At 39.6% G+C, this 13645-nt stretch overlaps 1 protein-coding gene across 1 annotated transcript in view; it reads right to left on the bottom strand.

Moving 5' to 3' along the window:
* LOC134302452 (potassium/sodium hyperpolarization-activated cyclic nucleotide-gated channel 2-like) overlaps positions 1-13645 on the bottom strand; it is a 51324-nt gene that overhangs the window by 15328 nt on the left and 22351 nt on the right. Inside the window, exon 4 of the mRNA XM_062987558.1 lies at positions 9169-9387. Coding sequence (XP_062843628.1) covers positions 9169-9387 — 219 coding nt within the window. The remainder of the gene's footprint in view (positions 1-9168; positions 9388-13645) is intronic.

Genomic DNA, 13645 nt, shown 5'->3' with positions numbered 1-13645 from the left:
GCTCTTACAGAGGTTACTAGTGATGAGGTGTGGTCTTGAAAATGCTGACCCCCTTGAATGGAAGGTGATTTTTCTTGCAATACATTGTGGTCAAACCCGATCAAACCCCCCTTATATAAACAGAGGCTGTGTTGTGTTTTGGTGTGTGTGTGTGTGTAAGTGTGTGTTTGTGTACAAAATTACAGCATCCCACTGGACAGACTGAGATTGATGATGCAGCGATGTAGTGTTCTGCCAGTGTCCTTTTGAAGGTGATGAACACTGTGTTTGTGTGTGTAGCGCTGTCCTTGATAGCGGCGTGATGAACTAATCAGAGAGAAGGATACGGGCTATTACAGGAGACCTACTCACACCCTACACTTCCCCCATTAGACACTTTCTTTTAGCACGTAGAGCTGTAAGTCTATCGCTTTTGTGTCACCGAGACACCAAACGAGCGATTCATTTGCATTTCTGTTTTAAAGAGAACTTCAAGCGGGGAGAAAAACGCTAGCATAGCTGACAGAATGGTAAATGACAGGTAGTGCCTAGCAGTCAGCGTCTTTAAGCCTTATCTCAATGTTTCCTCTCTGGCCTTTGGTTTTCTATTTTTAGTGTTCTCACAGTATCAAAGGTCTGAATTTTAAAGGTTTGAAAAAGGCGATGGATCCGAGTTTCAGCAGCCATCTGTCAGGGGATTGAAGTGAAGAATTCTCACAAGACGGATGGAAATATTATTTATAAAGCTGGAGCATATGTGGATCACATTTTAATGCATTGGGAAGTCTTTGTAAATGCTTTTGGGGCCACATGTAATATTGAAATTCAAGGCAGTATAGCAAAGATAGGGTGACCATATTTTGGTTTTCAAAAAAGAGGACACTTGTGGTAAGATGTCAGTAAGGGGCAAACAGACACTTGCACTTGGTGGGAGGTTTATTTTCGGAGTGTTTGAATGCAACTATGATATTGAACTTTAATAAATAAATATCTACTTTTTAACAAGACAACTAACAAATGCCTTTATGGCCAGATAATCAACGTTCAGCCCAAAAAATAATAAAAAAAATAGTTCAGTAGAGCTATTTGGCAGGCATTGACAATATTCTCTATCTTAATACACACATTTAGAAATGTTTACGCTGTTTTAGAATTAGGGAAATACTTTTTGACACGGCAGACATGCAGTCCATCGATTTGTAGCTGTTGAAATGTAAAAACTCCCTGTGCAGCAGTAACATCATCTGTTTTACCCGATCTCACGAAATAGTTCGTTTACATGACAAACTGATGAAGGCGCCATCGATCAGCCAGCAGAGGTCGTAATTGCATCAGTTATGAGGAATCCCCTTTGGCATCCAACCCTGACGCACGAGCCAATCACCAACAAGGAGGAAATGAGGCAAAATAAAGTAAAATATATAAAAAGAAATATGTAAAATAACACTACAAAAATCTAAATCTGAGTTGCTGTATTTTTATGGTGATACTGGTTAAGGTACTGGACTAGTAATCAAAAGGTTGCTGGTTTAAGCCTTACCACCAGCAAGCTACTGTTCTTGGGCTCCTGAGCAAGGCCCTTAACCTTCATTGCTCAAATTGTCATAATTGTAAGTCGTTTTGAATAAATTCTGCAAATGTAAATACACACACACACACACACACACACAGAGAACATGTCAATATGCTTAAGGCATGATTGTCATATTCCAATAATACTGCTATAGTAGAATGGTACTGGACATGTACTACTAGCTGGTACTAGCTGGTTTAGACCAGTTCCTTATGTTCTAGCTAAGAAATCTCTGTTGACAGTGGAATCTTCCACTGTCCTTTAAGGTCACTGATGGGAGTATACAGGGTGATTATTTTTTCCTGTGCAATTACAACTTTTTTATACTCAGAATCCAGTCTCTGAGGTATTCCATTAAGGGTTTTCCACCACAATATTATATTCCATAATTACTGAATGTTCATATTTTTGTACTTTATTATAGGTTTATATGTAGTAATACTTCATCTATAGTACTTTAGTACACAATCACGGTGCATTTTAATATTTTATTTATGAAGCAGAGTAAGATGTTTAATCATCATTAAGTTATTAAACGACAAAAGCAATCAATCATGAGTATTTAAAAGAAACGACTGGCAATTTTAATAAATGAAAAACAATTTGAAAGCCATAAGAACTGAGCCAGCTGAGCCAATTGATATGATTCACTAACAAAGCGAGTCACTTCTGATTACATCATATAAGCAGTCGCTGCTAAAGCAGGTGTCGCACAGCAACGTGGGTCCTGGGGAACTGTTCCTGTTCATTCCCTACCTTCAGTTACTGAGTCCGTGTGAATTTCCTCTGGGACCTTTTTCTCCTCGACTTCCCACTTACTGGCTTCTCTTAAATTCCCCTAGTGTGTGTGAGGGAGTAAATCGGTGTTCAGGATGTATTCCTTTCTTGTGCCTTTTGTTTTAGAGTGGTTCTGTACCTACTGTGACCTTGACCAGCATGAAGAGGTTCTAAATTAAAAACTGTTAGGTGTACTTTAATATGGCATTTGAGTAAAACCTATTATAAAAGCCCAACACAGCTATACACTGACTAGGCATAACATTATGACCACTGACAGGTGAAGTGAATAACACTGATTATCTCTTCATCACGGCACCTGTTATTGGGTGGGATATATTAAGCAGCAAGCGAACATTTTATCCTCAAAGTTGATGTTAGAAGCAGGAAAAATGGACGAGCATGAGGATTTGAGCGAGTTTGACAAGAGCCAAATTGTGATGCCTAGACGACTGGGTCAGAGCATCTCCAAAACTGCAGCTCTTGTGGGGTGTTCCCGGTCTGCAGTGGTCAGTATCTATGAAAAGTGGTCCAAGGAAGGAACAGTGGTAAACCGGCGACAGGGTCATGGGCAACCAAGGCTCACTGAGGCTGGCCAACAGACGAGCTACTGTAGCTCAAATTGCTGAAGAAGTTAATGCTGGTTCTGATAGAAAGAACTTTAAAGATTTTCTGGGGGGTGAAACACTGCCCTGGGATAAAAATGATACTTCAAAAATGGTGAAATTACATTCCTGTTTGGTAGCCTATCACGTCTCTCTCTATATCTATCGCACACACATAAAGTATTAAATTACAGCTTTGTAAATAAGCCTTAGCAAAATAATGTCCTATGTAATTGCTTCCATTGATACCAGGATTAAAATAGTACTGGCCTTGATTTGTGTATATATATATATATATATATATTGATCAGTCATAACATTAAAACCACCTCCTTGTTTCTACACTCACTGTCCATTTTATCAGCTTCATTTACCATATAGAAGCACTTTGTAGTTCTACAATTACTGACTGTAATCCATCTGTTTCTCTGCATGCTTTGTTAGCCCCCTTTCATGCTGTTCTTCAATGGTCAGGGCCCCCACAGGACCACCACAGATTAGATATTATTTGGATGGTGGATCATTCTCAGCTTTCAGCAGTCAGTTTTAGCCCATGCTAACTCCAGGCTACTGTCAAAATGTGCATGCAGGGATCACAATGAACATAAGATGAGGGACCTGCTGGTTATATCCTGGTACTAGATACCACAGGACATATCAGACAGCATATTAGAAGGCTAGTCCTAATGTTTTGGCCCATGTATGAACAGTTTTTTAGGAAGAGAGAGAAATGAAGAGGTAAACAGATAGAGAGAAAGAGAAAGATAAACAATTTCGAACAGGAAAATAAGAAGAGAAGACAAAAAATATGCAGCAAGAGCCAAAAGAGAGAAAAACACAAATACAGCAGAAAGGTTTTAGTTATTAGAAGCAGTAATAAACGCTGGCGCAGTGTCCTTAAATGAACCGACAGCCACAGCCCTGAAAAGCTTAAATGAAAACCTGATGTTGCATTATTCAACTGAAAATGAGGCTCTACTGATATGACGGAGGAAATTTCACAAAGCTTAATGAATGAAAGAAAAATCAGGCAGTCTGATAGCGCCGTGGTGAAATTGGAACCTTTTTTTATTTAATTCAGAAGAGCTGGTCTTCTTCATGGATTGTGGTGCAGTGTGTTTTTGATGGGACCTGACCTGAAATACCCCTGCTTGTAGCATTAAAGGCTAAGCACCACCTAATGGACCTCTCTAAATATTTCACATTATTTTAGCTAGTTAAAAACCATACACGTGAATAAAATGTAAATAACTTGTTTAATTCACTCAAAAATCGACGATTTCAAGTAAATTGACGGAAAAACCCGAGGTCGCTCCGGAAATTCCAGGAAGTTGCAGCGTGACGTCACTGGTGGACAACAGTGTACTACTACACCGTTATGACTGACTTGGACAGCGAATTTTCCAGTGCTGGTTTTTCAGATTCCGAAGCTATTTCTGAATTTAATGAAGAGGATGAATCTGCATTGACAGTGGGGGTGCCTGTATAACGTTTTTTCTTTCTTTCTTTCTTTCTTTCTTTCTTTCTTTCTGAGTGTCAGGCTTTGTGTTTTAAAATGGAAACAATGGCAACAGTAATTATAGGCAAGTTTATTAATGGTTCACACTCAATAAAATAAATGTAATTTAGACTATATTTAAACAGCCTCGGCGTTCTAAAACACTTAATGACGGTTAATATGGCATTGCAGCCTGCAGATACTCTCTTGCTGGAATGATTGAAATGTATTTTTTCGTTGAATAAAAATGTATTGAAACGAATAATAACTTAAAATGTAGTATATATTGTTATGTTAATTATACCTACTAAATAGATGGGTAATATTGGCGCGATAACCAGGCTAGATTTGCTCTGCTCTGTAAAGTATGCATGCAGGTACAGTACAGGTGTGTATTAGTGCACCGAGCACCATCAGAGAGAGATTTAGTGCTGAGGGGAACATCGCTACCCCTCTCAGATCCTCTCTGAAACCACATCAGGTGAATGTGTTGGTTTAGCGCGCATGATAACGCAGGTTTAAGGTCTTTCAGCCTTTATTCTATTTTTATTTATACCATATTTTGATCAGATTAGTGCATTTAAAATATTTTGCCTAAACACTTTTTTTTCGTTTTACAGTGTATATCTAGCCTAGGATAGAAGCTAAATTTAAACCTTTTTAATAGAGAAAAGACGCGCATTCTTATAGCGCATCCCTGCTCTGTTCAGTATTTACCAATAAACACGCATTTGATTTGTCCTAAAGCTGTCTCATCTATATATCTATCTAGATAGATAATATCACATCGGTGTTGGTGTTGAATTGAATTATTGCAGCCAAACACAGCGCACCTTTTAATCATTTTGCATCGCCTTCCATTCAACTTCTTGAGTTGTTGTCCACCATCTACGTCACACGTGCGACGCCTGTGACAGAATCCGAAGACCGCGAGCGACGCAAAACAACAGAATTTTAAGCCGTATTCCTTGAATTTGTAAAAAAAAAATGTTTTCTAACTATCAATAATCACAAGTTAGGAACTCAACTTTCGATGCATGTATGTGTTTAAAATTTCAATATTAGCTGGTGCTTAGCCTTTAAGGAATACATTATGGTTAGAAATAGGCTTAATTATACACCGATCAGCCATAACATTAAAACCACCTTCTTGTTTCTACACTCACTGTCCATTTTATCAGCTCCACTTACCATATAGGAGCACTTTGTAGTTCTACAATTACTGACTGTAGTCCATCTGTTTCTCTGCATGCTTTGTTAGCCCTCTTTCATGCTGTTCTTCAATAGTCAGGACCACCACAGAGCAGGTATTATTTAGGTGGTGGTGGTGGTGTGTTAGTGTGTGTTGTGCTGGTATGAGTGGATCAGACACAGCAGCGCTGATGGAGTTTTTAAACACCTCACTGTCCCTGCTGGACTGAGAATAGTCCACCAACCCAAAATATCCATCCAACAGCGCCCCGTGGGCAGCATCCTGTGACCAATGATGAAGGTCTGTCTAGAAGATGACCAACTCAAACAGCAGCAATAGATGAGCGATCGTCTCTGACTTTACATCTACAAGGTGAACCAACTAGGTAGAAGTGTCTAATAGAGTGGACAGTGAGTGGACACGGTATTTAAAAACTCCAGCAGCAATGCTGTGTCTGATCCACTCATACCAGCACAACACACAGTAACACTCCACCACCATGTCAGTGTCACTGCAGTGTGGAGAATGACCCACCACATAAATAATACCTACTCTCTGGGGGTCCTGACCATTGAAGAACAGCATGAAAGGGGGCTAACAAAGCATGCAGAGAAACAGATGGACTACAGTCAGTAGTTGTAGAACTACAAAGTGCTCCTATATGGTAAGTGAAGCCAATAAAATGGACAATGTGTGTAGAAACAAGGAGGTGGTTTTAATGTTATGGTAGATCAGTGTATATACAACCATGCAGTGTTCTCATGCTCATACACATTCATGTTAATATGCTGTCAAAACACTGCTGACCTACCAGGACCTGAACTCAACAGGACCTCTGAAAGTGTCCTGTGGTTTTTTTTATACCAAGGTGTTATAAGCAGGTCCTTTATCTCCTCTACATTGTAATGTGGATCGACCTACAGTGCATCTTGGTGCCAGATCTGTCAGCTAAGCCCTGATCCACATGAACAAGAAGGAAATATATCAGATTTATCTGATTGGGCAACCTGCTCACATTGATCAAATGCCTGTTCTGATGCCTGTGTGCCGATTGTAGGTGATTTAACGGTGGACAGGTGTTAGCATGGCCACTGACTGGACTGTACAGCAACATACACAGAGGGGTTTGAAGCTCTTTGCCATGTATTAAAATGACCTACAATTTGGTGACCTACAAGTGGATTTTCTGTCGGTCTGTACCAGACGCCAAGTCAGTGCTGTACTTGTCCTCTGGGACAAGTCAAGACGAGTTTTGGCCGGCCAATACAGGTCAGTGCTTTCTTTCCATTACTAGCTGTGAGCCAGATAAACGTCCCCTTAATTTGTGCCCTAAATAGGCACTGGAACCTGATTAATAATGACTGCAGGTAAGTGAACTCCATTATGCCAATTATTTATGAATGCTTTATTTAAACCTGAAACCACAGTAAAATTAAATACAATTCTGTGATGACCGTTATAATTATATTTTCTTTTTAATAGTAAGACATGTTGCTCAGGTGGAACCCTTGTCTGAGAGAGACACTGGCACAAGTAGGGGGTAAATATGGAGAAAGGAGCATTTAGTTCCGTGCTGCCTTGGTAAAAAACATTGAATGCTGGTGTTCGTTACTGACTGGTTGGTGGTCCACAACATGTTTCCCCAATATTGATCCAGGGTCACCTGAGACCAGAGTTTTATTCTGTACAAAGCATTCAAAGCACAAACAATTTCACAAAGTAAATTAACTCTAAACTTGCTGACCCCACCTTTAATAATTAATATCCAGCACTAAACAACAAACAACCAGTGTGTTTACACTGTAAATTAGTAGACAGATTAAAAATATGGGTAAAAAAAATCTTCCCAGTGGCACATACATTTTTCTTAGCCTATTTTAGGCTGTTGTGTGGCTTTCAATAGACTCCCAGGGAAATATAATTTTTCAATGAAACAATAAGACTGTAATTACTGCCACTACTGAGTCCCACTTGGTTCCTACAGCCAGTAAATCTTTCTCTGTCAGGTCTGATTGCAGAGCTCTGTAGCTTTCTGCTGTTGCTGTAGATCCTAACAAGAGCTGACTGAATGCTGGCATCTCAGGTGGCAAGAACAACAGCAGCATGACACCACCTTTGCAGTTGTGAAATATTTTGTGCTACACTATAAGGCAAAAGCAAGTTCTATAAAGACCTTATATAAAGATCCACCGCTGCATCATGAAATGCGACCTTAAACTCTCATACACAAAGCCAGACATCAATTCTATGCAGAAAAGACTTAGAGTTCTATGAGCCAAAGCTAATCTCAGATGAGTCTATGGTTCAGCTCATTTTCAAGAAAAATGGATTACAACTAGGGATGTAACAATACACTCTACCCACATTGCAATGCAATTCACAATACTGGGTTCAGGATACAATGTTTTCCTGATTTTTTTTAAAGAAAATGAAATTGAAGACAAATGATGACAGTTTCCTTTTATTATTTATCTTAAAAAAAGAAATTAAAATACTGTATTTGTGCTTATCCTTTATTTACCTAAATAATGAATGTCTTTATTTTTGAGGTAGGTACAAACTACGCAAAACAATGCTGAATATTTCCCTTTTTGTGTAAAAACTGAAATGTTTTTAAAATAAATCCCACATTAAATAAATAAATGAACAATACAAATAAAGAAAGTATCCTCACATAAACAAATTTGGCTGGAAAAATCCGAACCTGGCAACCCTGTAATGACGTCAACCAGGCGAGGTGAATATCGATTATACATGTAAACCGATTTGAATCGTTACACATGTGAATCGATTTTTAACTGTCTTGTGGTGCATCGTTACATCCCTAATTACAACTGAATCCGGATCCTAGATTTAGAACATTAACAACTAAAGTCTCAAAGCTGATTCGTCTTCCTGTACACTGATCAGGCCAAAGCATTGTTACCTTTCTTTGTCTATTTAACTGAAATTACATACATGGGTGTTTGATTTGAAATCACTGGTCTATATAAGCACTTAAATACACTGTTATGCCATGACAGATAGTCTGCAAATGATAATACTTGGGTATTCTGTTCTGTGGTAGTATTAGTTTGCCTAAATTGACATATTTTACCTTCCTGGGTGTTCATTAGTTGTTCATAATAGCTTACTGCACTGGTTCTAGCTGAAAGTAATTCTTTTTAAACAGCTATACTAAGCATATAGTTACTAATGTTTATGCATGGAACATAAATCTTTTCTTTGTATTTTAAAACTAGCAGTATACAATGATATAGATGTAGTAACTAACTGTGTAATTAAGAGGCTATAGGTAGGTATGCTGTGTAGCCTCTGGTGTAGCAGCTACATTTCTGTAATGAATAGCTTTACTATAATTGAACATATTTATGTACTTTAGCTACCTACATTGATATAATAGCTTGCTCAGCACTATGAAATGACTTTATTTAAATAAAGAACCCAAGATACGGTACAGTTTTGGCTCTACTACACCTAGATATTTGACTTGATGTAACTACATAACTCCGGCTCAGTTTAAAGATGAACGTATGGCCCCTACCTTCTCTTGGTACTGACGGCGAGAGGAGTCCAGGGATTGGATGAGAGCGGTGGCGTGGCCGATGAAAACGGCGTAGCAGGTGGCTCCAACGATCATGCTCAGCATCGTCAGCCATATATCAGACAAACTCTCCGGAGCCTGTCGTCCGTAACCTATACACAGCATATGACTCATCGCCTTAAACACAGCGAAGGAGTAGAGCTCGCTCCACGTGTCGTTCTGCACAGACACAGAGAGACAGAAACAGAGTTAAAAAAAAAACCTAGCGGAACAAAGTAGTAAATCTTAAAAGCTAAAAGTTAACGAAGCTGTAAAGGAGGTAAACGAGTTTTGTCTTGGTGGAAGGATCGGAATTAGTAGCATCCGCTGACAGCCCGCGTAGCCGAGTTAACAGCCGAGCAGATAAAAGTAATGAATCTTTAAAGCTAAAGGGTAATGAAGCTGACAAAGTGTGACGGAGGGTTTTGTCTTAGGCAGACCTGTAAAATGCCATAGAACTGATATTTCTGTTTAAACTATTTAAAGTTTTTCACAAACAAAATGTTGCTAAAATGGCCTAGAAACATCAACGACCTTTACTCTTAAAACTGAGACAATATTCATGAATATGCAGTTTATGGAAATTATAAACACCCACAGATTCCTTTGTACTCCAACTGTTTCTCTGTTTATTCCGCTGTTGTCAGGAGACACTATTTGGAACTGTACAAAAAGTCACATTAAAGAAACTAGTTTACTAGTATTGGTAAACACTTATTGTACCCACTAGGCTACCACATGCCCACTTTAATAAGTCAATTTTATCAGCACTACTTACCATATAGGAGCACTCTGCAGTTCTACAATTGCTGACTGTAGTCCATCTGTTTCTCTACATACCTTTTTAGCCTGCTCAGGACCACTACAGAGCAGGTATTATTTAGGTGGTGGATCATTCTCAGTACTGCAGTGACACTGACATGGTGGTGGTGTGTTAGTGTGTGTTGCGCTAGTATGAGTGGATCAGACACAGCAGTACTGCTGGAGTTTTTAGATACCATGTCCACTCACTGTCCACTCTATTAGACACTCCTACCTAGTTGGTCCACCTTGTAGATGTAAAGTCAGAGACGATCGCTCATCTATTGCTGCTGTTTGAGTTGGTCATCTTCTAGACCTTCATCAGTGGTCACAGGACGCTGCCCACGGGTCGCTGTTGGCTGGATATTTCTGGTTGGTGGACTATTCTCAGTCCAGCAGTGACAGTGAGGTGTTTAAAAACTCCAGCAGCGCTGCTGTGTCTTATCCACTCATACCAGCACAACACACACTAACACACCACCACCATGTCAGTGTCACTGCAGTGCTGAGAATCATCCATCACCTAAATAATACCTGCTCTGTGGTGGTCCTGGGAGAGTCCTGACCATTGAAGAACAGGGTGAAAGGGGGCTAACAAAGTATGCAAAGAAACAGATGGACTACAGTCAGTAATTGTAGAACTATAAAGTGCTTTTATATGGTAAGTGGAGCTGATAAAATGGACAATGTGCAAAGAAACAAGGAGGTGGTTTTAATGTTATGGCTGATCGGTGTGTGTGTGTGTATATATATATATATTGTGATGTAGATGACACACCCGGTGAGTATTCAATATCCATCTCTCTAAAGCCTTTGGCACATTAATGACATGTCATTTGATAGCCATTTTGCGTCATGTCTTGACATCCACTCGGACACTCCTTAAGAGTTTTTTACATATATATTTTGTTTATGCATTTTTTCCCCTTTTTCTCCCTTTTAACATGTCCAATTGCCCGATTTCGTCATGCTTCCTCTCCAGCAATGCCAACCCACCTCCCTCTGACACGTGGGCAGCATGCCATGTGCATCTTATCACCTACACTTTGACGAGTGCAGTGCAGCTCAGCGTTGTGTACGGAGAGACACACCCTGAGAGCACTCTTTTCTCATCTCTGTGCAGGTGCCATTAATCAGCCAGCAGAGTCGTAATTGCACCAGTCATGAGAGAGACCCCATCCGGCTTAGTCCCGCCCATATCTGAACAACAGGCCAATCGTTGTTCATGTGGCCGCTCAGCCTAGCTGGCAGGCAGAGCTGGGATCTCGAATCTATCGTTCCAGCGTGTGTTTTCACTGCTGTGCCACCTGAGCGGCATTCAAGCGGAATTTTACAGTATAAATTTTTTCACTGAACGAGCTGTAAGTGGTCTTATGATTGAAAAAAATCCTGCATCAGCTAAACAAGGTAATCTAGGATGGATTATACAGCACTACCGAATCAGCAAGACATGCAAAAGCTAACTCATTTAAGGCTGTAATGATCATTTTATAACAGCATAGTTTTAGCATAGTAGTGAGTAGAAAAATAACAGGTAGGCAGTATAATAGGCAGTAAAATAACAGGTAGGCAGTATAAACTAAATTAGAATAAAGGGACAATTTCACAAGCTGCAGCTTTCCGAATTAGCTCAAGCTTATTGTAGTAGTTTAATCATTTGGTTATTTAAAGTAATTTGGTTAAGTTAAAGAGTTCAGAGAGTTCAAGATAGGGGTAATAAGGAGGAGTAGGGTAAAAAATAAAGAGTGAGCACCAGTAATAGAAAAAAGTGTATGAAAATGGTAAAACTCAACAGATCTGAATAAAAAATGATAGATATACAGTATATATCAGTGGCGGCTGCTGGTCTTTCAAAGAGGGGAAGCTCATTGTCGGCTTACATCATAAAATTTGTCAATTTATTTACACATAAATTCTGCCCTCTGTTCCTTTTACAAGAAAATGGCCTGAAACGGGTTGCAGTTTGTCTTTCGACTTCACTCGCAAAATCCGCAATGGGACTGAAGCTCCCAGTGATTAAGTGACTAATGAAGTGTATTGCTTTGGCAATACGAATGTCCCTATTTTCATGCCAATAAAGCTTCTTTTGAGTTTGAGTTTGAGAAGTGACGGTGTAGCGCTCAAACGAGCTGTCAATCAAAACGGGATACAGCCTTTCCACTGATCCTCCAATCATCTTGCAGAAGCTCAGCGTCCAGACCCGTCCACAGCCCCATTCACCCCCAGAGACGCTCAGCGTCCGGGGGCGGGACAAAATCGAGGCATTTATCCAATGACCGGCGAGTTTCGGAGCATTAAAAAAAAAAACTCAACGCAGTCCCATAGAAGTGAAGAGACGCTCAGCTTCTGCGGGCAAATGCAATGACGCTATGGGAATGTATGAGTTAAGTTAAGAAAATCGAGTCGATTTGTGATAATTAGCTGATTCTGAACGAACTCGTCTTCGAGATGAACGTGTTCTAACGCATTTGTAGTCAATGAAATGTTAACACAACTGTACATATTTTACCATTTAATTTTGGACATTTTAGGGGAAGCTGAGCTTCCCTTGCAGTCTTAGAGAAATCGCCACTGATATATAGTATATACACATACACACACATACAGAGACACACGGATCAACTCCATACACACAGAGAGGTATGAAGGCCAGGTAAGAGTGTGTGCCTGGTAGTAGATAAGCAACACAAAGTCAGCAATTCTACCCCACACACACACAGCAGCCCAAACCTGCACTCTGTTCAGTCCAGCTTTCCAGCTTATCTGAACACCCAGTGCTCTCACAGCTATTAAGTCGTATCACATACACTTACAGCCTGGCTTTAAGGTACCGGATGAGCCGTAATATATGGACTTAATCTTGGAGACGACAACCAGACATCCTCTCCCGAATAGCTTCATTTCAGCCAGCCTCATACATGAGCAGGTGTCATCGTAGTATCATATTACTGTTTGCATTTACAGAGCCTCAGTGGATCACGGTCTGATGCCACCTGGGATTTCTTAATCAATTTAAATTAGACTTATTTTCTCAGTAAATACAAAAAGACAAATATTTTTTATACATATTTTGCAGCTGTTACAGCCGGTAGTCCATTTAGATAAGTCTTAGTTAAATTTGCTTAATGAGATTTGCAGGTTCTGGTAAATAAGCTGGTTTGTGTCCTTCTCCAAATCTGCACTTCTGTATGATTAGACTTGTTCTGTAAGCTTCTTAGCCTATATTTTTTATTTGTTCTGTGATAAGCCTTATAAAGACATGCACAATTTGTCAGTGTAAAGTAAGTGCATTTCTTGACGCAGCGGTGGACCGTATTAAGTGTCAACGTTTTTCCGAAGGCCCATGTGGCTTTAAACCTCTAACTTTCTAACTAGAATGAATGCTAGCAAAGTACGTGCTCCTAATAAAGAGGCCAGTAAGGTTAAACAATGTTTTTAATTAAAACTGTTGTAAATCCAAACAACATAAGAAATGTAGACTTGTGGTGTCCGCTCCAAATTCACACCCAAAACATTTAAATGCATGTATTTAAACATGGTCAGCAGGTAAAACACCTCCTTAACAAAACGAGGTGACTGAATCCTAAATGTAGGCTAAAAAGTATTAAAGCTGCCAGTCAGGTGGCGCAGCGGTAAA

This window comes from Trichomycterus rosablanca, chromosome 25 (assembly GCF_030014385.1).
Source record: "Trichomycterus rosablanca isolate fTriRos1 chromosome 25, fTriRos1.hap1, whole genome shotgun sequence".
Taxonomy (NCBI): domain Eukaryota; kingdom Metazoa; phylum Chordata; class Actinopteri; order Siluriformes; family Trichomycteridae; genus Trichomycterus; species Trichomycterus rosablanca.
The sequence above is the reverse complement of the archived record's forward strand: the minus strand, read 5'-3'. Positions and strand labels throughout refer to the sequence as shown.